Raw genomic sequence first — 27,694 nt, forward strand, 5'->3', positions numbered from 1 at the left:
TTTAATCTTTACTTTTAATAACAGCACTACTGAGATCTAATTTATTGATATATATCATATAATTCACTTAAGTGTGCAATTCAATCGTTCTTAGTACATTCACAGAGTTGTGTAACCATCACCGCTAATTCCATACCATTTCCAACACCCCTAAAAGAAACCCTATACCCACCAGCAGTCACTCTTCCATCCTCCCCAGCCCTCAGCAACCGTTAATCAACTTTCTGTCTCTATAGGTTTGCCTGTTTTGGGCATCTCATGTAATCTTAATAACCAACCAATGAATAGGTATCATCAGATGAAGAAACGAAGGGCCAAAGAAATAAAGTAACTTGACCAGTTATTACACAGCTAAGAAGTGGAGGGGCCAGGATTCAAACTCGGGCACTCTTCCTGGCTCCAGAGATCACACTCCTCACCAACACACTGCACCACAATGAAATAACTATACATACGGAGAGTGGAAGATAGTGCAGCATAGCTGAAGAAGAGCTGTGGCTTTGAAGCCATAGAAACTAGGGTTTGAGTTCCAACTCTGCCACTTAGTAACTACGTAACTAAGTAACTTACCCTCTCTGAGCCTCTGTTTCCTACGCTTTCTCATCTGTAAAGTAGGTAGGTATAGCATTCACCTCAGAGTGTAGTTAAAAAGTGTAGTTACACGGACTAAATTAGATAATGTGTGTAAAAAGTGGTTGGTTTATATAACTCCTAGGTATGTACCACTCCAAAAAACCAATCTACTTGCCACTGAGTCAGTTCCAACTCATGGCAACCTCATGTGTGCAGAGAAGAACTGCGCTCCATCAGGTTTTCAAGGCTGTGAACCTTTGGAAGCAGATCACCAGGCTCTTCTTCCAAGGTGCCTCTGGGTGGGTCTGAACCTCCAACCTTTTAGTTAGTAGTTAAGCGCTTAACCATTTACGCCATCTGGGGACTCTAGGTATATACCCAAAAGGCTTAAAAGCAGTGCACCCATGTTCACTGCAGCACGATTCACAATAGCCAAAAGATAGAAACAAAGTGATGTCCATCAAGAGATGAATGGATAAACAAAACGTGGCATATACATACAACGAAGTGTTGTTTGTACATAAAGAGAAGTGAAGTTCTGATACATGCTACAATATGGATGAACCTTGAAAATATTACACCGCGTGAAAAAAGTCAGTGGCCAAGGGACAAATACTGTATGATTCCGCTTACATGAAATTACGTAGAACAGGAAATGCACAGCAAGCCAAGTTTATTAGTGATTACAGGGGCTGGGGGGAATGAGGAGTTATTACTTAAGGGGTACTGAGTTTCTGTTCAGGGAGCCGAAAAACATTCGGAAACGGGGAGTGTGGATGGTTGTACAACAGGGGGAATATAATGTCACTGGCTTGTCCACTTCAAAATGGTTAAAAAGGTAAATATTTTGTTATAGATGTTTTACCAACAACAACAAAAAAGCACTTGGTATGTAGTAGGAGTTCAACAAATGTTAACAACTATAACAACATTAATTATTAGCTGTATTACCAACAAGGGCAGGTTACTCAGTTAGTGGACCAAATGTTACAATCGCCTATGTCATGACCTCTGTTTCTACTTTGCATGTCTCTCACATACGGAGGGGGTTTTAAGGTTCAGTAAAACCTACCCAAACTCTATCCCAGAAGTTCTTAACCTGGAGTTCGTAGACGGGCTTTGGGGAGGGGATGCATCCATGGACCTCCAGAAATTACTGGCAAAATTCTGAGGTCATTTTTCCGGGGAGAGAGTTCATAACTCTCAGCAGCTTCTCAAAGGGGCCTATGATCCAGAAAACTATGAAGAGCTTCTGCCACAAACCAATCCATGGTGCTCTGGCTAGAAATCTGTTCATTAGAGTTTATCAGCATCCTATTTGAACGTGTGTTAACATAACTTCAAATATTCTGGAGAAGCCCTATCCTCGACTGCTTCAAGAATCTCCTTAGATGACCCGTGGCCTCCATATCCCCCTATGGAGAACCACTGGATTCAAATCAAGTCCTCCTGGCCCACCTTTTTGCCTAGGATTCTGCTATTACGCCTGTTAAGAATCAAGACCCATGTCACTGAATTGTACAAGTAAAAAATATTGAAATGACAAAGGCTTTGTTATATATATTTTTATCACAGTAACTAAAGAAAGCTTTTTAGTGGCAACCTGGGGCTGGGGGATAAGGGAATGGAGAGTTATTGCTTTGGGGGTACTGAGTTTCTATTTGGGGTGATGAAAAACTTTTGGAAACAGCAACTCTAAAGATTAGATAGGAACCTTAGGGGGCAGTGAATTTATGTTAACAGGGGAGGAACAACTCAGAAAACGAGGGTGAGAAGAATCACACAACTTGAAGAATGTAATCAATGTCACTGAATGGTACACAGAGAAACTGCTGGATTGATGTATGTTTTACTGTGTATATTCTCAACAACAAGAAAAATAAACTTTTGGAAATGCATAGCCGTGGTGGCTGCACAATATGCAGAATGTAACTAATGTCACCAAGTTATACACTTAAAACGGTTAAAATGACAATTTAAAAAAATAATTTATTTTTGTTGTTGTTGTTGAGAATATACACAGGGGAACATACACCAATTCACCAGTTCCTACATGTACCATTCAGCAACACTGATTACATTCTTCGAGTTGTATAACCATTCTCACCCTCCTTTTCTCAGTTGTTCCTCCCTCATTAACAGAAACTCACTGCCCCCTAAGGTTCCTATCTAATCTTTCGAGTTGCTGTTGTTAATTTAAAATGGCAAGTTTTTATTATACCACAATCAAAAATCAGTAAATAAATAAAAACCTATCAAGACCCAGGTGCCTACCTGCCTTGCACACTAAATTCCCAATGACTCAAAAACCCAAAGCTGCCACCCCAAGCGTTAGGTGGGCAGGAAACTGGGGGGTTAGCCCCGAAACCAAATTGGTTCCAGTCCCACAAAGCTCCAAGCAAATCCTAAGCAGGCTTCCCCAGTGATGCAGGGAATAACCCTACCCAAGACCCTTTCCCTCGCTGGGCCCCAAGTTCTCAAGGCCAGCCGTTGTCTCAGTAAAGGAAAAGGAAGAACGGTTATTCAGGGAAAGGGCCTGGTATTAATTGATTTCCCTCACCAAAACCTTCTTTCACTTTCCAACCTCATCTGGGACATTGGACTCCCTAGCCTCGGGGATCAAATCGGTTTCCTCATCCTCCAAGATACAAGTGAACCCCTCCTTGGTCTCCAACACCATATATAGAGAATGGGGCTTTGAAAGGAGGTGACTAGTCATTCTTCACTTTACAAAAGCTTGCCAATAAGTTCAGCTCACAGAGCCATTCAAGCATTCAGTGTAAAACAAGGTTGGTATCTGCTGAAAGAAGGAGAGCACCAGTGTCTCTACCCTGCCCTCAGCCTCATCCCAGCACTCACCTTGGGTCCATGGGAACTCCGGACTATGGGCTTGGGTTGTGGCAGTTGCTGCTCCTCACTTTCCTTCTCTCTGCCACACTTCACGTTCTTGGGTGGCAGCGATTCGGTCATGTCATCTGGCTGCCACTTATCCTTGCAAGCAAAGACACTGACACCTTCCTGTTTCACTCGCGCCTGCCCAGCCTTGCCCCTAACCTCGGCTTGGCCCCTCTGGGGAGCTGCAGGGAGGCCATCGGCCCGGAAGCAGGTGGCTACATTGAAGACCACATCACCATCCACCTTCTCCGTTTTCACCCGCCCCAGATCCACCTGGCTTCCAAGCTGCGAAAGCTCTGTGCTGGAGCCCCTCTTGCTGCTCGGAACCACATCCAAGATGAGTTCCTTGGGGTGGCTGTCGTGAGGTAGCAAAGGCAGCTCAGGCATCTTGCGCAGGTTCTGTGGGGTGGCCAGGACCAACTCATGGGACATGTAGGTGGCCAGCACTTGGTTCTTGGGCTTCGTGTCTCCGGCCACCTTCAGTCCACAGGCCCCCTGGGGGCCTTCCACCTTAGGAGTGCTGTCAGAGCAGAGGTGGCTCTCCGATTCCTCAGGCCCCTGATTCACTCTTACATCCCCACTGCTAGGCTGAACAGATAGGGCCAGGGTCCCCGTCTGAGGGCTGAGAGTCAGGAGGACAGGATTGACTTGTTCTTCGTAAGGCTTGGCAGCAATCCGGCAAGTTTTGTTCTTTGTGACAGTGTCCTGCTCGGGAGCGAAGGGGGCCCCAGGCCTTGGCTGCCCCTCGGGAAGTCCATGCACAGCTTCACTAGAGCTGAGAGGTGGCACACCAGAAAACTCAGAAACCACGCTGGTGGGCCTGATGGGCACCCCCTGACTGGGGGTCACCTGCCCAGTACTGGAAATGCCAATGGAAAGCAGAGATGGTTGGTGGTACGGTGACCAGCCAACAGGCACGACCTGGGTGCTGGTGGCTTTCCCGTTGACTGGACACCGTGGATAAATATTTGTCTGCCCTGTGGGTTTCCACAAAGAGAGCTCCTTGGTTTGGCACCCCGGCAGCCCAGGGGCAATGCGGGCTGGGGTATAACGTTTGACTGTGCTTGGCTGTCCCTCAGCACCAGCCTGGCTGCCCTTTTTGGAGCAGGGGGCACCAGTGTTCTTAGGCTCTCCTTGATCAATGATGGAGATGGGCTCTTGCTTGGGGAGATGGCGGGGGTCTCGGTTGAGTCCCAGGTTGGGTTCTTTGTTCAGCAGCAGGGAGGCAGGCACTGGGTTGGCCACTCCCACATAGGTGCCAGGAATGGTGCTGATCAGCGCAGTGGAGTTCTTCACCCAGGTGCTCGGGTCCCCGTTCCTTACGATCTCAGGAAAGATGACAAAAGGTGAGGACGTGGAGCCCAGGCATGAGGTGACACTGCTACCAGCAGCCTGGGTTGTGCGCTGAGACCTAGACAGAACTGTGGAGAGGAGGGCCTTGCTGCTGGTATGCACGGGGGTCAACACTGGCATGGGGGGTGTCTTGCGCTGGTTCGGCAATGGAAGCTTCTGGCGGTTGGACTTGGAGGAGAGATCCAGGGGCATCTCGCTGCACTCAGGGGGAGAGACCATCTCTCGCTCCAGCTGTGGAGGTGACTTCAGGGGAGAGAAGGTAACAGAAGTCCCTTCTGTTTGCTGCTCAGCACCACCTGGCATCTTGGCGGGGTGTGGTGGGGCTGAGCTCACGCTGGGGGCTGGCAGCAGAGGCTGTGGAGTTGGAAGCACCTTGGCAGAAGCAGTGGAAAGGGAAGCATCTGCCAAAGGCCCGGGGACCCCATCAGGCGCAGGCTGGGTACTGGTGCTGCTGGACGGGGAAGCGCAGGGGAGCCTGTTCACCTCCAGAGACACCAGCTTTGAATCTGAAGTCAGAGGCCGGGCCACAGAGAACGCATATGGGTAAGACCGGAGCTCCGGGGAGGCCAGCACGCCAGGAAGACACCTGTCCTGCAGGTAGGATGGCAGGACAGGGAGTGTAAGAGTGGAGGAGACCCCTAGAGTGGTTGGCAGTGTGGCCACACTGAGTGGCTGCCCACAGCTTGGAGGCGGGATATAAACCAGCGGCTGGCTTGGGGTCAGCACTGTCCCTGGCTGAAAGGACAGGGGGACTTTTTGCATAGCTGGTGCCTGAGCTGCAGGAAAACACACTCGACCCAAACTAAAGGAGGCCGGGATCGGTGCAGAGGTGGGAATGGCAGTTGGTGTGGCAGCCGGCATAGGTGTGGGGGCTGGAGTAAAGATGGGGGCTGGGGTGGGTGCAGGCACTGGTGTAGGGGCAAAGGCAGGGATGAGGGTGGGAGTAGAGGGTGGGCCGGAGGATGGGGTTGGGGTGGGCATCGGCACAGATGGAGGAGCGGGGGCTGCTGGAGGTGTGGATGCTGGCATGGGGGCCAGAACTGGAGTAGGGACAGGAGCCAGGACCAAGGTCGGAGCTGAAGGGGGCACTGGAGCCTGGATCAGAGCCAAGGGAGGAGCTGAAACTGGGACTGAAAGGGGGGTGGGGGCTGGAGCCGAGAGGGGAACTGGGCCCGAGGGGGGAGCAGAAGCTGGCACGGGCACCAAGACCGAGGCTGAAACCGAAAGGGGGTTCGAATCAGAGATAAGTGTGGGCACCGATGGTGGAGCTGGAGCCAGAGCTGGGACTGGTGCTAAGGGAGGGGAAGGCGCTGGAACCGAAGTGGTAACCTGGACAGGAACTAGCCCAGAATGGGGCACTGGGGCAGGGACGGAGAGGGGAACCTGGAATGGATCCGGAACAGACGGAGGAACAGAGGCCGAGCCAGGAGCAGGGGGACAGATGGGGGCCGGCAGTGGGCTGAAGTTAGTGGTAACCAGAGGCAGGCTCCCCTCCACGGGGACTCCAGTTCCCAGAGTTGCCAAAATGAAAGTATTCTTCTCCCCAACACCGTGCCGAGAGTCCAGAGCCTTCCCCCCTGCTGGTGAGCAGTCAACCTGCTTGCTCATTTGGGTGCTGATGGGTGTCCAGGAGCATTCGACCCTGCTGTTGCTGGCCTCGGTACTGTCAGGAAGGGGAAGCTTGAGCCCGTCCCCTGGGCTGCTCAGTGGCACCAAGAGGCCCTCGGCTGCTGCCATATTCCCAGCATAGTCCATTTTTGGCTGGGTGTCGTCAGGCTTTTCTTCAGACTTGTGCCCAAGTTTTTCTGTTGTACTGCCATCTGGGTCTGCCCCCCGGGCGTTGTTGCCACTACCAACCGCTGTGAGCTCCACCTGCAAAGACAGAGCAGTGCACATGTCTTAGCTAGCTCCCTGTGGGTAGGGCAAGTGTCCCCAGATCCCTAAGAGACCATTGCCGATCCTCTGCAACTCAACCAATCAGGTCTCAGGAGAGGCAGAGGGCAGCCAGCCAGTATCTGTCCCACCTACAGCAACACCCCAGAAACACCCTGGCCCTTCCCTCCTACCTTCTTGGGATGGTAGCTCAGCGCCACCCTCTGGCGAGCAGCATGTGGCTGCACATGGCCCCTTACCTTGGAAAAACTGCTGCTGACACAAAACTCCTGAGACCCAAAGCGCTGGCAGTCACCTGTCGTGGACTCCTCATCAGAAAGAGGTGCTCTTCTAGCAGGGGACACAACCAGAGAAGGACATGAGGCCCCGACTGGGCACCACCACCACCTGCTTCTGAATGTCCCCTGCCTGCCTGGGTTCCCCTAGAACCTTCCTGTCTTACTTCCCTCAGTGGCTTTCAGGAAATCACAAATAACGGGTGGGGGGTTCCCAAGTTGTACACCGGGGCCTCCATGCCCAGGTCTGCAAGTCCCTGCGGAGAAGCCTGGTCTAGCTGGACTCCCCTCTTGTGGCCATTTCTACAGTTTTCTAGGGCTCTCACCAGGACTGGGGAGGAAACCCAAGCACCCAGGTCTTCTCTTGGGGCTTATCCATCAAGGTGACCCTCCAGGATGTTCAGGGCACTGTCGTCTTATTTTAAGTCTATCAGAGAAGCTGGCTGAAGGTGCCATATAGGCAATCCTTTTCTACAACAAACCACCACCCTTGCTGTGTTTTATGTCCTAAATCTAAATTGTCACCTGATGGGTGTGTCTAGAGCAGACAACACTTACTGCACATGTCATGATACTGATGCGTGGCCGCCAGGCTGCTGGGTGCTGTCAATAATTTTAAGGGTGTCCCTTCCTTCCCTGCAGTGTACATGTCCCCCTCTTAGCATGCCACCCAGCTCCAGGCCAGTGTCTTCTCTCCCACCCTTGAACCCTTGCCTAAGTTCCATCTCCTCCCATCCCCACAGCCTCCCAGCACCACCAAAGGAAAACCCTCAAGGCCACAGACTCCAAGTCCAGGTTAGCGCACCCTAGAGGGAAGGGCTCGTGGCCAGAGAGCTGGGTCCCAAAGGAAAAAGCATCATCCGTACTCCCACCTGCTCACAAAGTGTTCTCCAAATTTCAATTAAGAATCTGAGACAACAGTACAGTCCTGACCACAAAAGGCTGTTGGGTCAGACGAGGAGGGTGATGTTGAAAAGAGGACCCACGCTCATGGGAAGTTGAGTGTTTTAAAGTTCTAAGCACAGCAAGAATGTACTGTCCTCTGCCCTAGGGAAGATGGGGCAGGAACGATGGCTTGAGTGGCCTGAGTGGGAGGTCTGGGTTAAAGAAGAAAGCCCTAACATAAGCTGCAGCACATTTCCTAGGTGGGCAAAGCACTGGAATGTTCCGCATCTTTGGGGAAAAGGCCTGCACTTGGGTTTGCCTCCCTTCTCTGGAGCAACAGTCCTTGAAGAAGTCAGCTCCCGTCTCACCAGCCACCCTAGCCAAAGGGCAGTCAGGGCGCCCAGAGCCAAGCCCAACGAGAAAAAGGAGAGCACTGCTAACTCACTCCCACCCATGGAACCAGGGTACCATCATGGGCTCCAAAACTGTACCTAGGGCAAGAGAAGCAAAAAAGGTAAGGGAGGTGCCACTGTGGGCCTCGCCCCATCTTTTCAGGGCTCCAGAAGAGGCTAACCGAGTGGGGAGGCTCAGCCCCTTTAAAAAGCAGCCAGAACAGCAGAAGTGGGAGGGTTCCACTGCTAGCCATGACTGCTGGTGACAAACAACAGAAATGATCTTGAGAAGAGGGGAGGATGCAGTCAGGGGGATCTCGAGGAAGAAGAGAAAGGGAGGGCCTGAGGGAAAAGGAAGAAATACTTTCACATCAACTCCTGAGAGACCAGAAAAGCTAGACCTATACCCAGCCTTGGGCCAGGGGGTAAGCCTGTTCTGACTAGACTTACCAGGGATGGTTTTGGAGGGGAAGACAGAGCGAAGGGAAACAAGCAGCAGCCCCCACCCCCACCCCTTCGCTGACCCCACAGGGGGGACCACCTAGGGAAGGTGCTATTTCTTTACTTTTTTTCCCCTCTTGACTACAGAAAGGGGAGCTAGCTGCAGACTTGAGTCCTCTTGCTCACTCCCACTCGCATGAAATCACACTTGAAAGCAGAAACTTTGCCCTCTAGGCAGCCACTAGAGGCACACCAAGCTGGCCAAAGGAACTGCGGAGGTAGCAGCAGTCCTGGTGACTCCGGTCATACCCATGCCCGAGTGCCAGCCCCCGAGGCTCTGAGAAGATGTTGTGCAGCCACATTTCAAATCCGCTGAGGAGAGGGGTGTGCAAAGCTGAGCAAACGTTCAACTGCTCGCTTGAGAGAAGTGTCTGGGATGCGAATAGTTCACAGGGAGGGCTGGGGGGGCTGGGTCAGCAAGGCAAGGTTATGAGGGTGTGGTGGGGAATGGGGAGGAGGAGGGGGCAGGGGTCAAAACAGGTTTCAAACAGGTCTGAAAATCAATCCTGCTGCTTCTTCCCACCAGAGATGACCCTGGGCTGTTAAGCTCAAGACTCTGTTGAACTCAAACCAGAAACGGCCACAACCTTTCAGGGCTGTAGGTCTAATTATTAAGGGACAGCACTGGTATCAAGCTGGACCTCTTTCAGTTCCTGTTGGGCCCTGACTACAGGGGTCACAGAAATACACAACCCAGCACATACCAGACTCCTTACCTTCATCCCAGCCAGAGCCCTCCCCAAACCCATCAGCCCCTCTTACCATCCAAGGGAATTACCAAACATCACCTCCAACTCCTACTCATCCCTGCAGACCCTACTCAAATGTCACTGCCTCTGGGAAGCCTTCCCTTATTTCCCCAGAAAGTTTGTCATTCTTGCCTCTAGACTCCCACAGGACCTGTACGTGCCACTCTTACAGCACTCACCACCAACCTACCTCATGTGACTGTTGGTTTGCCCTTGTTATGGTTAATAAATCTTGGCAGAATATTTGCAGAATGAAGGACTGAGTTAACACTAGGAAGGAAGCAAACAAACCAGAAAACAGATTTCGCTGGGGGCTTGACTAGAGCCAGCTGCCTGGGGCCAGCAGAAGCCCCCTGCTCCCTGTGCTTGCCACCCCATAGGGCGAAGCTAGACAGGTTTACAACAGAACTTGAAGAAGTAAACCCCAGGTACAGCTTTAGACCCGAAATCTCTACATTCTACAAGTTGTCAAATGCTGAGGAAGACGGTTTTTAAACAAGGTGAGATCACATTTTGGAAATCAGCTGTAGTGCGGCCTAGGCTGGGGTGGGAAGGCGACAATAACGGGTGGATGAGATCAGAAGTGACAATGCTTAAAAGGTCACCTTAACCACCAGGCATATTTCGTAATTTAGCATCTCAAGAAAGGTCCTGAAAGAGAGAAAATCAGATTGTGGGTCCACTTCCTGCTCCTGTCTTTGCAGGGATTTATAATGAATAGAAGGAGCCCTGGTGGCACAACAGTTAAGTGCTCGGCACCTAACTGAAAGGCTGGCGATTCAAATCCACCCAACAGCTCTGGGGGAGAAAGACCTGGTGGCAATCTGCTCCCATAAAGATTACAACCTAGAAAACCCTATGGGGTTGTTCTACTCTGTCACATGGGGTCACTATGAGTCAGAATCAACTCAGTGACACACTATAATGAATGGTGAACCAAGGTAACTTGTCTGTTGTCTTTTTGAAGGCTACAGTCCAGATCTTTGCATCAAAGACTCAAATACTTATAATTAGATCAACATAGCCTACCAATGAATACTTACACAAATCAATACCACTTCCCTTCCTTCCCCCAGATCATCTCTTAGTAATCATCGCAGGATAGTCCTCATATGCAAAGGAAGATACCTTTCTTACTCAGTATTGGAGAAGAATTTTGTCTTATTTCCTTGTGTGTGACTTGTACATTCTAAAATTAAACTCCTTTTAAGTCCATCTCTAACTTGTTATTCAGTACAGAGAATTAAGACATCAGGCACTAATGACTTAAAGAAATAAAAAGGTCTGTTCTCCTTAACCCTAACCTCAGATAAGTACGCACTTCTCCTGTTAGGAACAGAACAAGAGAGTAGATAAACACAAACACACCATTCCTTTTCCCTTCAAAATTACCAATACTCCCCCACACATGCGCACATACACACGCGCGCGCACGCGCTTCTGAGATTTACCCAAGAAAATGCCAGATCTTAAATCCCAGGAAAAGCCATATACTCTGTGTTCTAGATGATTTATCTGATGCATTTGGATGGGAACGATCAATGGATTGAAACAACAGCTAAACACCAGCAAGCATGGGGGAGCCATGCCTTCTCTAAAAATGGGAGAGGCGTTGCAACCATCACACAGCTCTTTGGCCAAGGGTTATGGAAATAAAAAATAAAATCAAAAATAAAATCAGTTGAGTGCCTCTGGTATGGGGCTTGGTCAGGAAATGGCATATCTGGGTCAACTAAGTATTTTAGTGAATGAAAAAGTAGAAACACACACACTGATTGGGCAGGCATCACCAACTCTCAACTTTGTATTAAAACTCAGGTTAAACCATTTTATCTTCCTTTGATACTCCACAAGGATTTGCCAAATAATTGTGTGCTGTTAGCCTTGTGAAGCAGGAAAGCACTGACCACCAGAATGCTCACTAACAGTTTCCAGTAGAAAGTTTCCAGTAGAAAACTGCCTTTCTTCCAGGCTTAGATCAAAGACCACAAATACACATATCCTTGAACACTGACATTTTTGTTTAGTTGTTTTGTTTTTTAATATCCTTGAACACTGAAATTTTTTTGTGTTTTTTAAATTAATACAATAATTTATTCATTAGTTTACATCCTTCTTTTTTTTTTTGCTTACTAAGTCTTTGAAATTCAGTGTGTACTTCATGGCACATCTCAGACAAGATCCATTTCGAGTGCTCACCAGTCACCTGTGGCTAGAACATCAAATTTTGATGCAGCAGTTAAAAACTGCGATTGCCTGAACTTTCCCTGGCAGCTTTTAACGAGTGGACAAATACTAGGGGGCAAAAGGTCATCTGTTGGTCTCCTCCCCTTCCTCTGAGCAGGGGCAGCATGGCAGAGCAGGCCACTCACAAGGTCCCATCTCAGGACAATTGGAAACCACCAACAGTCTTCTTCCCAGGGCCCCTTCACGGGCCCTGCTGTGACCAGCCCTCTGGTGACTAGGCACTGCTCACTGGAAGCCACCAACAGCCGCCTTCCCAGCCTCCTCACCTCTCCTCGTTGATGCCACACATGCGAATCCGGTCAGAACTGGTCCAGTTGTGCACGCCACTGTAGAGTGGTGCCGTAGAGATCATGACAGCCACTCACGCCAGATAGGACCTCTGTGGCCACTCCCCCTGGGGAAAAAGAATCCGAACAAATCAGAACTCATAACATGGACCACTGTGCTAACCACCTTTCAAAGAGAAACTAGTTTCAATAAAAGGAATTATAGCATCAAAATGTTAAAGCAGTCTCTCTAACAAGCCAGCCTGCGATGGAAAAATATGGTCCAAATGGGGATGAGGGAACTCCAGCTTTCCAGGAATCTGTAAGTTTCAGGATGGAGACGAGGCCACTGTTAATGACCTAGAGTAACTTTTAAATTATCTTAAAGACAGATATGCTTGAGTGTTCAAGGAAACTCAATCTATCTCAGATAAATGAGGTATTTCTCTACACACATTTAACCTAACCAACTACAACGAGGGGATCATTCCCACACATGAACAGAGTATTGAAAGACTGCTGGGGAGCTTTCTCTTGTCTGCTCTCTAATCCCTCAGTACTCAAGTACGGGAGTGACGTAGCCAAATTAAGCTCTCTAGAGGAAGCGCACACTTTCTTGATAAGCCCTTCAAAAATACTCTGTTCTGATTTCAAGTTGGACATCATGGACTGTATCTAACCTGGTTTTAAGCTCCCTGCAAATCAGATTCAATCCTCCTTGTACTCCGGCCACAAACAAGCAAACAAACAAAAGATGGCTCATCAGGAACCACAGATGTCTGTCCTTGTCCTTTCCTATTAGTCTGTCACCCCATGCCCTATCACCCCCCTCACCAGCCAATGCCCAGCTCTCGCTGTCAATGACCACTGCACAGCCAGGTCACTTTCTAGAGAAAATGAGGCACCAAGAAAAAAAAAAGTTTACCCAATGAGCTTGACTTGAGATCCTTTAATGCCTTAGTTAATTTATTAGCTGAAATCCTTATTCATCAGAGCTCTGCTGAAAAGGGCTATAAGTTGATCAGAATTTTATGCTGTTCTCCACTTGCCAGAGAAAAAACAAAACCACAGTAAAATAATCACATCAAGGATTTGTTCCATTTACCTTACGTATAATTTTCAGAGACTGTCCATATTTATCACGATATCACTTATTCATTCAACAAATATTAAGCTCCTACTATGTGCCAGCATTGTTCTAAGCACTGTTATTGCTGAGTGCCATCAATCTGATTTTCGAGTCATAGCAACCCCGTGTGACAGACTAGAACTGCCCCATGAGATTTCTAGGCTGTAATCTTCACAGGAACAGACTACCAGGTCTTTCTCCCATGGAGCCACTGGGTAGGTTCAAACTGCTAACCTTTTAGTTAGCAGCCAAGAGCTTAACTGTTGTGCCACCAGGGCTCCTTGTTCTAAGAGCTAGGGGTTCAACAATTAACGAAATAGACCCAAAGTCCCTGCCTTCATGGACCTAACTTTCTAGTGGGAGGAGATAGACAATAAGCACGTTAAGTAACCTGATGTTATAGTATGTTACAAGGTGGTATAACACAAGCTAAGGAATGGTCTAGGAGGGGGGCTTGTTGTTGTTAGCTGCCGCTGAGTCCACCCTGACTCATGGCGACCCCAAGCACAACGGAATGAAACGCTGCTCAGTCTTGCACTGTTCTCACAACTGGTTCCAGAATGGACTGTTGTGACCCACGAGGTTTTCACTGGCTGATTTCCAGAAGTAGATCACCAGGTTTTCTTCCTAGTCTATCTCAGTCTGGAAGCTCCGCTGAAAGCTGTCCAGCATCACAGCAACATGCAAGCCTCCGCTGACAGATGGGTGGTGGCCCCACGTGAGATGCATTGGCCGGGAATCAAACCTGGACCCCCCATTCTAGGGGTGGTTGAAATAGGGTGATCAGGGTAGGCCTTACTGACAAAGTGACATTTAAACAACCTGAAAGACGTGAAGTAATAAGCCATTGTTGCTCTCTGGGAGAAGAGCACTCCAAGCAGAGGGAGCAACTACCTGCCATGATCAAGGAAGAGCCAGGAGGCAAGTGTGGCTGGCACAAAGGAAGAGAGGTGGTAAGAAACTAGAGCAGAGAAGTACTGACCCATTCGCTTCTTGGCCCTCATCCTACTCACCATCTCTGCAGCATGGGATACTGCTACCCTCTCACTTTTTTTCATCATCTGGTCTCCTCTCTTTTATTTCCTGACCTCGTGCCTGCTGGCATGGCTGGGGCTCTTCTCTGCAGTCACCTTCACTGGCCAATCTCTCTCTGGCCACCCCAAAAACCTGGCCATGCACTGAGGTCTGCTCCTCACGTTGCTCTCTGTCTCTCTTCACCTCTGCCACTCTCTCCCATCCCTTTCAATTTTCTTCCTACCTTCATCCTTCCCTCACAATCTTTCTTTTTTGTCGCTGTTGTTGAGAACATATGCAGCAGAACAGACACCAATTCAACAGTTTCTGCACGTACCATTCAGTGACGTTGATTACATTCTTCATGCTGTGCAACCATTCTCGCCATCCTTTCCCCAATTGTTCCTCCCCATTAACATAAACTCACTGCCCCCCAACTCCAAACTTCCCATCTAAGATTTCAAGTTGCTGTTGTCATTTTGATTCTATATGCACCTCCTGTATGAGTCAGAATTGACTGGATGGCAACAGGTCAATCTCTTTATTTCTCCTCCTACTTCTGGGCCTATTTTCCGCCTCACTACCTTCCTCTTCCCCTGACTTTTATCCTAGCCATCTCTCTTCCCCATTCTCTTCTCCCTCTATAGTTCTCTCTGCACAGTCCCCTCTCCCCCAACTTTCTCCCCCCGATGTCTCTCTTCTTCCCTGCCCTCCCCTCCCCCCTTTATCTTGTCTTCCCCATTCCTCCCAATCTCCCCCTTCAGGCTCTCTCTTCTCCTTCTTTTCCTTCCCTTTCTTCCACCTTTCCTTCCTCTTCCTTTTCTGCCTCCCTCTGTATTTCTGTCTCCTTCTGTCTCTTTCCCTCCTTTGTCTCTCTCTCTACTCTCCCTGGCTCTCTCCCACCCCCATCTCTCTGTGTCTGTCTGCCTGCCTTGCCCCTCTCTTTCAGCTCAGGAGCTCCCACAGTTTCACCTCTCCCCTTCACGTGCTCAAGACTCCCAAGTTTGCATCTCTAGCTCTGACCTCTCTCCTTAGGCCCAGACCAGAATTTCTAGCTGCCAGCCACTCACTGATCATCTGTTCCCATAAACCTGCTCCCAGCCCCAGCCCCAGCCCCAGCCCCAGCCCCAGCGTGTTTCCTATCTTAGTTAACAACACCACTATCCCCTAGCCTGGAAATTTCTGCATTGTCTTCAGCTCCTCTCCCCCACTGCCCACAGCCAACCAGGAGTGAAGCCTGAAAATGCCATCTCCATCCTCTCCTTGTACCCCTCTCCCAGTACCCCATGCAGGCCCTCGTAATTTCTCACCCAGAATATTACAATAACCTCTTAACTGGTCTCTCTGCCTCTAATCTCTTGATTCTACAACCGATTCATCTTCTAAAGCACCAGTTTGATCACATCACCCCCTCCAGCCTCAAAAGCTTTCAATAGCTTTCCTCTGCCTTCACCATCAAGGCCACATTTCTCAGCACAGCATTCAGGTCCTCTATGACCTGGCCTCAAACCTCCTGCCTAGCCTCTTCTTCCACCACATCCTGTTGTTTCCCTACCGTCCCTGACTCTTCCCTAAACAGAGTACCCTGGTTCAGGACTCTACTGTTTCTTCATCCTGAAACAGCCTCTCCCATGCCCCTCTTCCTCTCTGTGTCATCCCTCAAGGCCTAGTTTAAATGTGACCATGTCATCTCCCCAGCCCCAGTCCCCATCAAAGTTAACCCCTCCCTTTCTGCTTCTTCTCAAACACTTGATTGATGCCTCTATCATAGCACTGATTCTTATTCTCCTCTGCAGCGTGGCTAGTCGGTGGCTAGCTGGTGGCACGGCATGTCTGTCTCCTCTCCTAGACAGTTAGTTACTTAAAGTAAGAGATGCTATCTTCTTTGTCCCTGGTTCCTCCACACTCAGTAAATCCCTGTTATGTGGAACTGAATTCTAGATGAGAATTGAGGTGACGACCCTGAGAGATCACAAGAAGGGGGAAAAAAGTGTCCACCATGCTAACTTACTGCAGAAATACATTTTGTACTTCAGTGAAAAAACTATGCAATGCCTATAGCGCACCCACCCTGGTTGTCTGATGCAAGCCCAGTTCATTGTCTTTGAGCTACTTTGCACCTCTATAAATTGCAGGTAACTGATGGATATGCAAACTCTTGTCTGGTAGAGTTTGGATTGACTTCCCTCCCCACTGTGGAAAAACCAGTTTTGCCTCCATTTGCAATTCAATTCCTTTACTCCATAAAAATTTGTGCCTTTTGACTTCTTTTTCTTTCAACCAGTTATAACATCTGTCTGGTTCCCTCCCTGGTTGATTAATGAGTAAAATAAAATCCTTAACACATGTTCACTTTGTATCTGCATGAGAGTCATGATTTTACCTTTTTCCGAAACTTTTAACATTACTAAGACAGTTACCGTGTTTAACACACACTACTAGAAAGATTTTCAACAAGGGGTAGGACAAATGGATTGTCTGGTTCACATTAGTTCAACAGGACCACATTTCCTGAACGTCCTAGTTCATCAGGTTTTGACTGTTTTTTAGGATATTTTAGAACATTCCAGTTTAAGAAACAACAACTTAGCCTGTCAGCTAAGACATCAGGTACTTTTTTCATCTTTTCTCTCTATGAAGCACTAGAGAAGTCAGGCAAAAGAAAGGTCTGTTCTTGCCATAAGATTATTTCAACATGAAGCATGGAGTTTTAAAAAGTCGCTACGTGAATATTTGTAAGAAACAGACCTAAATCAGGGACCATGGCTTTTTTCACTCTCAGGTTTCTGTTCTGTCTAGAAGGGAGTAGTAGTTGTTTTTAGGGCCTGGGACAGAAATCAGAGAAGGAATCTTGGCATTTAGGAACAGAACAACATAGGATGTCATCACCTACATAAACTTACAGACCAAAAAAGGAAAGAAAAAGAAACCAAATAAACACTAAAATAATTACCATACAATACACATTTCCTGCTACCTAGAGAGTAAAATTAATGTTAAACCAAAAAACCAAGCCCACTGCTGTCAAGTCGATACCGACTCATAGCAACCCTATAGGACAGAGTAGAACTGCCCCATAGGGTTTCCAAGGAGTGCCTGGCAGATTCAAACTGCTGACCGCTTGGTTAGCAGCCATAGTACTTAACCACTATGCCACCAGGGTTTCCAAAAATTAATGTTAGCGACTTCCATTTTCATAAGATCCTGAAGATAGAAGCATCTGCTTAAATCTTTGCCTCCCAATCTTAATATTATGATTTCATTAGGGCTGCATTCCTTCCTATTTGAAGCCCACTGTTGCTAATTAGCAGTAGACTTTGTAGAGGATGCGGGAGAGCCCTGGGCTAAGTGATCTACGCAAGAGGGCAAGGTGGGTCCTCCCAGACCAGACAGTAAGCAAAAGGAACTTCTCAAGAGGCACTAACGAACAGGTTCCCAATGGTGTCAATGCCCCCAGAGGAAGGTAAGGGGGCAAGATGGTCAACATAAACCAGTGTTTCTCAAGCCAGAATCACAGAGAAGCTTGTTCAAAATATAGATTCCTAGGTCCCAGCGGCAGAGATTCTCATTCAGTAGGCCTAGAATTTTGTTTTATTGTATCATGTCCAATCAAATTTAGTAACCACTTTCCAGGAGAGGTGAGCAAAGGAAAAACCTTACTGCTTGGTGCATTCCACCGGTGTACGCACTTGTGTACGGGCTTGCTTTTGCCAGCAGCACAAAGCTCACGTGTGTTCATAATCTCTCTATCTCTCTGTTTCTCCGATGGGAATGTTCAGATCAAAGGCAGAGAAGTTCCTAAAAGGAACTTGGAAGAAACCTGGTAATCCCAAGTGACCCAGGAAGTGCAAGCACAAGGATATGAAATACCTCAAAGGATTTTCCCAGATGTCACAACCATGTAATTGTTAAGAAATGAACAGCTGCATGGGCTAAGACTCAAATGCTGGCCACCGCTTGGAAAGCGGTGGGACCCCTGTGAGCTATCCCCACCTTGGGGGAGCAGAGCTCCAAATACACATCCAACTCATGACAGGGACAAAGAAGGGGGCACATGCTCTATCAGCCCAAAATGATGAGCGTGGCTGGAAAAGAACTCAGTAAAGACGACCCTTTTTGATCCAGAAGGCACGTGCACATGGAACCAGAAGGACAACCAAGATTCAGGGAGATTAATTCAACAAGCAGGCAGTTGTACGCGGGCAGCAGAGAGTAGATATCCAGACATAATCACCACACTACGGAATAGGGGAAGCTGAAAATAAAATAGACTAATAGGAGAGCAATAACTATAAAATGGTGAAAATAGCAGCTAAGCTGAGGGTGAGTGGGTAGTGGAGGAGAAACCATAATGAAGCAGAGATCTTTAAAAAAAAAATCCAAAAAGGAACAAAAATTTAGAAGACAAGGGCAGGTATGAAAAGCATAAAAGAGAAGCCCATGGCATAGAACAACCAAAAGGGGAAAAAAATGAAATAGGGGAACCTGAAATATTTCACCATCATGGGCCAAACTGAAACACTTGTGGGGAAGCACTGAAGACAGACATTTTAGGAAAGTTTAGAGAGAATATGTTATCAAAACGGGAAGAGCAATGCCAAATTAGAGCCCAAGTCAGGATAAGGGGGAGTCGGTAATAGAGGATGGGCAGAACTAAAATCTCAAGGAAGATTTTACGGATGGGGTATAATTCGTTTTGTTTTGAAATGTAGGTGCCAAAACAAGCAGATTTCACAACAATTACTAGCAAAAGCATAGTTGTCATGCATATGAGGAAGAGAAGGACAGTAAAAAAGGTAACAGAGCATCCATCTGACAAATAACTTCGACTGACGTAGACGCGGCTTAAAAAGTTTTTCAACCTTGAAAATAACCAGACAGGGCATTTGTTCAGCTGACAAGTTCCCCAGAATCATGTAGCTTCCTCTGAGGCCAAAAGACCCCTTACAGACAGAACGATCGGAGATGACAATGTATGGAACACAACTAGGCCCTCTACACATAGCATGAAGCCTGCCCATTGTTTCTTGGTTGGATTCTACCATCAAGACAGCAAATTAGGAACCCAAGATTAAGAAGGTCTCAGTTAAAGTAAATCTGGTAGTACTCCCCCAGGCTTCTTTTGATTCATACTGCCTGGTGACCTGGAAGCAATTATGACTTAAAAAAGGAAAGAGCTGGAAAATATTCATCTTGAAGCCTGGCCCTGAATCTGTCCTCAGGAGGATAGGCGAGGCCAGTAGTTTAAGGAGGAGGGTTGGGTCAGTGATGACTAACGAGTAAAAAAAAAAAAAAAATTAAAGCAACTTTGGGACCTACTGTTCCAATAGAAACACAGAGCTCTGGCCAAAGCTCCCACGAGACAAGAGTCATTCACATTCAAACTTCACAGATTCAAAAGAGAGGCCATTCCAGTATCCTACCTTGGGAAAAGCAGCATCTAAGACACCTGCAAGGAGATCCAAGAGACCACTGAAATTGAGATCCTAGGGCCAAAGTGAAAAGGTCATGATTTCTACCAGTCACTGGAGTACCTTCAAAGAGAAGTCAAAATGTCTCAAAATCATTTTTTCAAAAGGCAAGTATACACATACCCAACAAGGATAATTTTACCAGGCTTTAGATATAAGACTCCTACTACAGATCTTACCCTGTATCGCTGCCTCATTCCTCGTGTATTCAACAGGAAACTAACATTCCTTTTTTCCCTACCTAGTTACACTAAAGAAAAAAAAAATTTTTTTTCAGTTACACTACCCCTCATCCCCAATGAGGAAGTTCTCATTTAAAGTGGTCTAATTTAATGATTTCGCATATAAAGGTAACCTATTCTCTCCTCAGGCTTTCCCCCAATATCTGTATCCCCTCATCTTTCACTACCTTTAACCAAACATTTTTATCATTCCCTGAAACTCAAGAGCCCATATACCTGCCCTAATCACTTGACTCTGCTCCCCTTCACGCAGAACAGGCTCCCCTATCACCATACAGAGACACATGCAGTTGTGTTCGCATGCACGCATGCACACACACACACACACACACGCAAGCGACTGGAAATAACCTGCCGGGCAATTTATAGGAGGAAGAAGGACCCTTTAACTGTTCATCCCAGCCTTCTGCCTGACTAAAACTATTGTGACACTTTTTGGCTCCTGTTTTGTTTTTTTTTCTCTATCCAGATATTTCCACTGGTGTCTACTCCAACGGATCAGTCTTACAAGGGACGTTGTATCCTAGTCTCGCATACATTAATTCCTGTATTTACCAAGAAGGCTAAAGTAGTTGCCTGCACTTGTTTCCGGCATGAACACCTTTATGGACTCCTTGGGTACCACCACGTTCAAAAATCTTGCCTATAAGCGTTAATGAGACTGGATACAAAGGAAAGTTAACTGTCTGTTAAACATGTTGAGAACTTACTCTTTCAAATGAATGCTGTTACCTCCAAAGAAGCCACCCTGGAAGGCAGGACATGCATCTCAATGCAGTGGCCAGGGCTTGCGATCTCCCTGGAGCTTCTCTGGGAGAGTTATCACCCAAATGCAGGCCATACCCTTTTCGATCTCCTTACTAGTGCTGAATCTTCATCCGTGGAGGGTCAACGTGATGTTTAGGAACTGTCCAAACCCATTCAGAACCATCTAATTAAAGAGTGGCATACCCTTGAAAAGTGACATACTTTAGCATCTATATAGCCCAAATTGTGGTAGGAAAACTTGGAGGGCACTTCCAGACCCCAATTCTCAGCGACCTCAGACCATCTCAATACGTTCACCTCACTACGTCATCTATAAAATGGGAACAAACTATCCGCTACCTAAAATGGGGGTCCCTGGGTAGTGCAAATGATTAAAGTACTTGGCTGCCAACTTCGAGGTTGGCAGTTCAAGTCCACCCAGAGGCACCTCAGAAGAAGGGCCTGGTGATCTACTTCTGAAAAATCACCACTGAAAACCCTACAGAATACAGCTCTACTCTGACACACATGGGGTTGCCATGAGTGGAAGTGAACTCAAGGCAACTGGTTACCTAAAATTGAGAATAGCATGAAAGCACTTGAAAAGATCAAAGGTAATCTATTCAAACAATTGAGTAGGCAAAAGCAATTGTTTAAAAGTCTCACTTACAATTCCATACCCTCAGGTAGTTTTAGCTCCTCTCCCCACTGCTGTGCTTGATACCTTTTTCCTATTATTCAAATAGTACTCACTTTCATTTCCTGCCTTAAGGAAATCATTTTACTCCACGTAAGGAAAACACCTCATCACAGCTTTATGCCAGACCTGGACTCTAGCTACAATATTTTGTACAACTTCTAGATGTCACAGGTATCTAGAATACCTAAACAATCATCAGGAAATGCATCAGTCTTTTTCAAAATGCAACGCCATCTCAAAATGACACCCTAAGTAACTAGGTTCATTTTTTGGAGCGCTCTGAATTCCTGCTAGATCAAAAATTAGAGCTAGCTTTCCTTACTCTTGATCTTCAACAAGACCATGTGAATATTTAGTATGTCTTCCACACTCAGAAGTTGCACCATTGTAATATGAGACACGAATCCCTTCTATGATGCTTCCGTGTCCTACCTGCAGTGGACTGGGACACTGGCCTTCTGGTGTCTCCATTTCAGTATACCACAGTCACAATATGGAATTTTTTTGTATTTTTTCATGAGGACTCCTCCTCATCCAACTTTTTTTAAATTAATTCTCCGAGACTTCATACGTATACGCAAATATTTGGAGAGGCCATTACCAGGTTATTTTCCTATTGTCTCATCCCAGATCCAGCTATGGGCTCAACTTGTAAATATACACGTATATATGTGTACGTGGTTGTTATTTTATTGTTAGATGCCATCGAGTCAATTCTAACTCATAGCGACCCTGTGTGACACAGTATAGCTGCCCACAGGGTTTTCTAGGATGTCACTTTAAGAACTAAAGTGTGCCTGACTCAAACCATGGTGTTTTCAATTGTCTAATATGCATGCGAAAGTTGGGCAAGGAATAAGGCAGAAGAATTGACACCTTACAGTGTTGGTGAAGAATGCTGACTATACCATAGACTTCCGAAAGAACAAACAAATCTGTCTTAGAAGAAGTACACCCAGAATGCTCCTTAGAAGTGAGGGTGGCAAGACTTCATCTCACATACTTTGGACACGTTATCAGGAGGGAGCAGTCCCTGGAGAAGGACATCATGCTTGGTAAAGCAGAGTGCCAGCCAAAAAGAGGAAGACCCTCAACGAGATGTATCGACAGAGCGGCTTCAACAGCTGGCTCAAGCATAACGACGATCATGAGGATGGTGCAGGACTGGGCAGTGTTTCTTTCTGTTGTGCATGAGGTCGCTATGAGTCGGAACCGACTAGATGGCACCTAACAACAACAACAACAATCTTTACAGGAGCAGATCGCCAGGTCTTCCTCCCCTGGAGCAGATGGGTGGCCTCAAACCACCAACTTTTCAGTTATCAGTCAAGCATTTAACCATTGTGCCACCAAGACTCCTTAATATATGTGTATACGCACATATATTTACTTAATTGAACAGTATTAGGTCACAGAATTTCAAACTCTCATTGCTGACTCAACCTGCTTTCAGTCTGTAAGTTCCTCAAGGATAGAGAGAATATTTTTTACTTCCTTTATATCCCCCTCCCATTACGTACTCAATAAGTATGTGCTAAATTACTGGGGAAACACCGAAATTCATTCTATGTCATACAAAGACCAAGAATGGCATATAAAAAGCATTAGGTCCATGGATTCCTTTTATTTTCCTTGTTCTCCCATAAACTTTCTCTTCTTTTCTTTACTTCCATGACAAAGACGATCAGGAATAAAATAAAATTGGGCTGGGACAAAACAATAAAATCAACTTCCAATATCTGAGTGTAGCTTAAAAGCCACTGCTAATTTCTAAACCCGACCCACTTATGGGCTGCCTCCTGCCACTGTCAGTAGATATGTGCTCCGGGAACAACTCATTTTAATATTAGCCTAAGCAGAATACAAATAAGAAGATAAATCTGCTAGGGAGGGGGACAGGTAGAGAATAATAATGCATTTCCAGTGTCAAACAGAAATTGTTAATTTGTTAACTGATCTACTGTTTTAGATTGGCCTGCCATCTCTCTCTCCCTACATTAGCTAACTGAGAGCCGCTGCCGTCAAAGTTCACTTGGGCTGCAGAGAGGAAAATCTATTTGACATGCCATCGTTTCTCCCTGCTCAGAAGTTTGGTTTGGGGATACCTCATCTATTTGAGATAATACTATTCTCTTCTATTCAACCGTTGATCGAATCCTTGTCATAGAGCCATGCCAGGCCCAGGCTCTATCTACCAGCTTTTGTAGAACTTCCAGATGTAACAGACAGCTGGAAAGCCCAGGCAGTCATAATTAAACACATCAGCCCTTTTCCAGAAAGCAATGGTTTAAAAAATGTCACCCGAGTAACAAGACTGGAGTTATTTTTTAAGCATGGCCCCAAGTTTCCCCTGAAGCTCCAACTGGATATACAACCTTCAGTTCCCGCCCTGAAATACTGAGCAGTGTTACAGCACAGCTGGCAAAGAAGCTGTCACTTCCACCTCAAGGATGGATGCAATAATGCAGTGATGAGCCAAGCTCTGTCTTCCTACCACTTTGTAAACGCTAAATGTGTACTAATACAACAGAAATATGGAGAAAGAGCACAGACAATGAAGACATAAGGGAGGCTCCAGAGCTACTGAGAGTTTTCTCTCTGCCACCATGCATACCATAACATAACATAAAAAGTAACGCCCTAAAATACAACCGGATAAGAACAATTAGATTACAATAATGTTGCTGTTGTTAGTTGCTGTAGAGTCAATTCTGATTCATGGCGACCTCATGTGTTACAGAGTGGAACTGCTCCAGAATGTTTTCTCAGCTGTAATCTTAAGGGAAGCAGACTGCCAGGCCTTTCCTTCTGCAGTATTGCTGGGTGAGTTCGAACTGTCCATCTTTAGGTTAGCAGCCAACCACAAACCGTTTGGATAGGTAGCATTTGTTGGGCACCTACTATGTGCTTGGAGCCCTAGTGGCACAACGGTTAAGTGCTTGGCTGCTAACCAAAAGGTTGGCAGTTCAAACCCATCCAGCTGCTCTGCAGGAGAAAGACTCGGCGATCTGCTTCCATAAAGATTACAGCCAAGAAAATCCTATGGGGCAGTTCTGCTCTATCACGTAGGGTCGGGTCTGGCGATGGTACCCAACAATAGCAACTATGTGCTTGTCACTGTATGTAAATTATCTCGTGTAATCCTCACAACGCTGTGAGACTGGTATCATCACCTCCATTTTATAGATGAGAAAACTGAGGTCAAGAAAGCTAAATGACTTGTTTCATGCCACACAACACAAAGTAGAAGATCGAGGACTCTAACCTAAGGCCATTATGTTTTCAAACCCTCCGGGTGATTCCGATGTATACTAAAACTGGAGAACTACTGCACGATACTGACCTGTCCATGGTACAACCAAGTCAATCTGAGTAAAGCCCTGTCGTAATAAAATACCTAAACGTCTCCTGGATCCAGGCATAGATGGTGCATCAGCTCACATAGTCGCGTGTAGCGTACTTCCCCGCAGAACTTGGAAAAACTAAAATTTGCTTATTTTCCTTACCCCCTGACACCGGCATTGTAACAAAACACAACTGTACCCTTAAATGGCACTAACACTAAGATTTCTAGGCATACCTTAGCCATGAGGTAACTAAATTTTGTTTCTTAGCAGACGGTGGGTCAAGAAGCCTGAAACACAAAGCTTTGCCTGCCCCTTACTGCTCTCAACTTTTCACGTACGCTTAGCTTCAGGTCTTCTTAAAATCCAAATGAAGGCCTATCCTGCCTCATATACTCTGTTGTGTAAGTCTAAAAATTACCACATTTTACAAACAATAAATCATCTCTTCAAGTTCATCACAATTCAATGACCAGGGAAAATGTGACCTTGACATACAGCCTGCAGCCACTTTTTTAAAAATTACCCATTTTTAAATGTTTTATGGGGAAAGGGTGGCTTCTGCTTAAAAAGAGGAAAAAAACCCAGCATATTTGAATTATGGGGATAGAAATGTAAGAGTGAATTTTTAGTCTCCACCAGAATTCAACTTCAGTTCACCAAACAAAGTCTCCATCCTAAAACATTGTTTTTAAAATCATAAATAGTGGGAAAGGGTACTATTTGGAAAGAGAACAGGTTCTACATTAGCTTAAGATGACCACTCAAAATTGGCATTAATAAAGCACAGTTCATATATGAGTTTAAATAAAATACTACACTAGCATCCCAGTGGCCAAAAGGTAGGTTATCACCTCCCTCTTTGGCTATCTTGACATTAAACATTCTGGCAAGTACTGACTCATTTTTAATTTGAACTCCAGCAGTGAAAATCTTCTTTTCTTTTTGAAAACTCTAAGATCTAGAGGAAACCGTGGTGGCGTAACCATTAAGTGCTAACCAAAAGGTCGGCAGTTCAAATCTACCAGGCGCTCCTTGGAAACTCTATGAGGCAGTTCTAGTCTATCCTATAGGGTCACTAAGAGTCAGAATCTACTTGATGGCAATGGGTTTGGTTTTTGTTTAGCGTCTAGGGTCTTCCCTCCCCTTACAATTATCAGTGGCGGCCTTCTCCCCTTTCCCATCTATTTTATCCCACCCACCACCAACTTCTACTTTCCCAGAATGCTCTCTGTTCCACTCTAGTGGTAACTTCCTCACCCAAACTCAACCAAGACCTTCTGTCTCAATCCTGAATGCTGGTTGGCCCTGGAACACAGCTCTCTATTCCCTGTGGCTGTTCTATTCCATTCCAGTCTTAGCTCAGCCCAGAATCAATGAGCCTAGGCTTCAGATGTCATCCTGTCCAACCCCTGATTAGCGCCTCTCCCCCATGCCCGCACCCCACCCGCAAATTCTGGCCAAGGCCCTCCTGCCACTGCTCTTTATCCTGTTTCACTCTGGAATTTCCATCACTAACGTCCTTGTATCTAGGATCCCTCCCACTTGCCGACTGGAAAAACTGGTGTATTCCCACTTTCTCCTTCTTTCAAGGGCTTTATATTTAGGACAGCGGATTCCTTCCCCCATTCAGTATCCTTACTTTCCTCTAGATTTTCTAATTAATGCTTAGTCCTGGATCCGTGCTAATCCCTGCTTCCTTGCCCCTACCGGGGCAGTTGTCATGAAAGGCAAGTTTTTCCTTCTCCAACAGCAGCTCCAAATGCCATCTGAGTAACTGTCTTCATCCTTTGGCTCTTTATTTCTCTCTTACTTTTTTTTTTTTTTAAACCTGTATACTATTTCTAAGTTCTCTATTTTCTTATGGGTACATATATTTATATTTCTTCCTAAATGCCAGTTTCTCCCCAACCGTATTTCTACCCAAAATCTTCTTTATCTCTTGCTCCCTCCTTAGTGATCTTAACATGACACCGTAAAGAAATGTAAAGGTTCTTCAAACTTTACTTTGGAGAACATTGTCCTAGACATTTCCTTACTGGGCCCAAACATGGGACCAGTGATGATCATTTTTCTTCTTACCTCACTATCCACTCTCTTCCTTTCTAGTACTGAAGTCCTCTCCTCCCATAATTCTGTTCCCTTAAAAGCAGCCCATGATCTAGACTAACCACGTTGTGAGATTCTCTGCCACCTGTATTAAACATTTTTCCCCTCCTATGAAGCAAATTATAGGAGTCCCTGGGTGGTGCACACAGTTAAGCATTCAACTACTAGCTGAAAGGTTGGCGGTTCAAACCTACCCAGAGGTGCCTCAAAAGAGATCTGCTTCCGAAAGGTCATGAAAAGCCCTATGGACCACACTTCTACTCTGACACACATGGGGTCTTCTTAAGTTGGAAATGACTCAATGCCAACTAACAACAACTATTTCGTGAATTAAATTATGAATAAAGCAAACAAACACCTAGAAGAAATCTTTTTGCTTCCCAAGAAAGTCCACACCACTGAGAAATAAATGTATCTTTCCCTTTCTCCCCTACCCTCTCCTGGCAGATCAAAATGACCAGATCCACATGAGTGCCCTTGGTGCAGCTGTCCTTTCTTCTGGAACTCCCCTCGACTCTGCCCAATTCAGACTCCAACAGCGTAGCTTTTCAGGGCCTTAGCTTTCCTCTGCCCATCTCGAGGATTGGCCTTCCCTTCCTTATTAGCATATTCTAAAGAGCTAGTTCTCCTTAGCCCAGGCATTAGGGACCCCTTTCCCTTCCCCCATTAATTACTTTTTGAGTCCCATTTTTTTCAGCTCCAGGACAGAAAGAAACCTACCTACCTACCCACCCCTGCTGCAAACCTAATGTAACAGGGTCAGTTCTCTTACAGCCAATTTTAGTAAGGATCTGTGCCCCAAGGCCTGTGCCCCTCACACCCTACACCCACCTCAAGGACAGCTGCCTCAGCTGCCCTATCAAAAGATGGGTCTGCCTATCAATATTCACTTGACTTAGTCAAGATGGC

The 27,694-nt window shown here is 46.4% G+C and overlaps 1 protein-coding gene across 13 annotated transcripts in view; it reads right to left on the minus strand.

Annotated features, from left to right (window-relative positions):
- The window catches only part of BCORL1 (BCL6 corepressor like 1), a 68,906-nt gene that overhangs the window by 35,935 nt on the left and 5,277 nt on the right, over positions 1-27,694 (minus strand). For 6 of the 13 annotated variants that reach the window (XM_049871986.1, XM_049871988.1, XM_049871992.1 and 3 more), the window contains 3 exons: positions 12,030-12,157; positions 6,954-7,044; positions 3,433-6,693 (listed from right to left, as the gene is read on the minus strand). In XM_049871986.1, coding sequence (XP_049727943.1) covers positions 3,433-6,693; positions 6,954-7,044; positions 12,030-12,115 — 3,438 coding nt within the window. In that variant the 5' untranslated portion in view covers positions 12,116-12,157. Of the gene's footprint in view, positions 1-3,432; positions 6,694-6,953; positions 7,045-12,029; positions 12,158-12,954; positions 14,379-19,595; positions 25,850-27,694 lie in introns of those variants that run through there. The other 7 variants (XM_049871990.1, XM_049871989.1, XM_049871987.1 and 4 more) reach the window with 7 other exon arrangements.

The sequence above is a fragment of the Elephas maximus genome, chromosome X, assembly GCF_024166365.1.
Source record: "Elephas maximus indicus isolate mEleMax1 chromosome X, mEleMax1 primary haplotype, whole genome shotgun sequence".
NCBI classification, from domain to species: Eukaryota; Metazoa; Chordata; class Mammalia; order Proboscidea; family Elephantidae; genus Elephas; species Elephas maximus.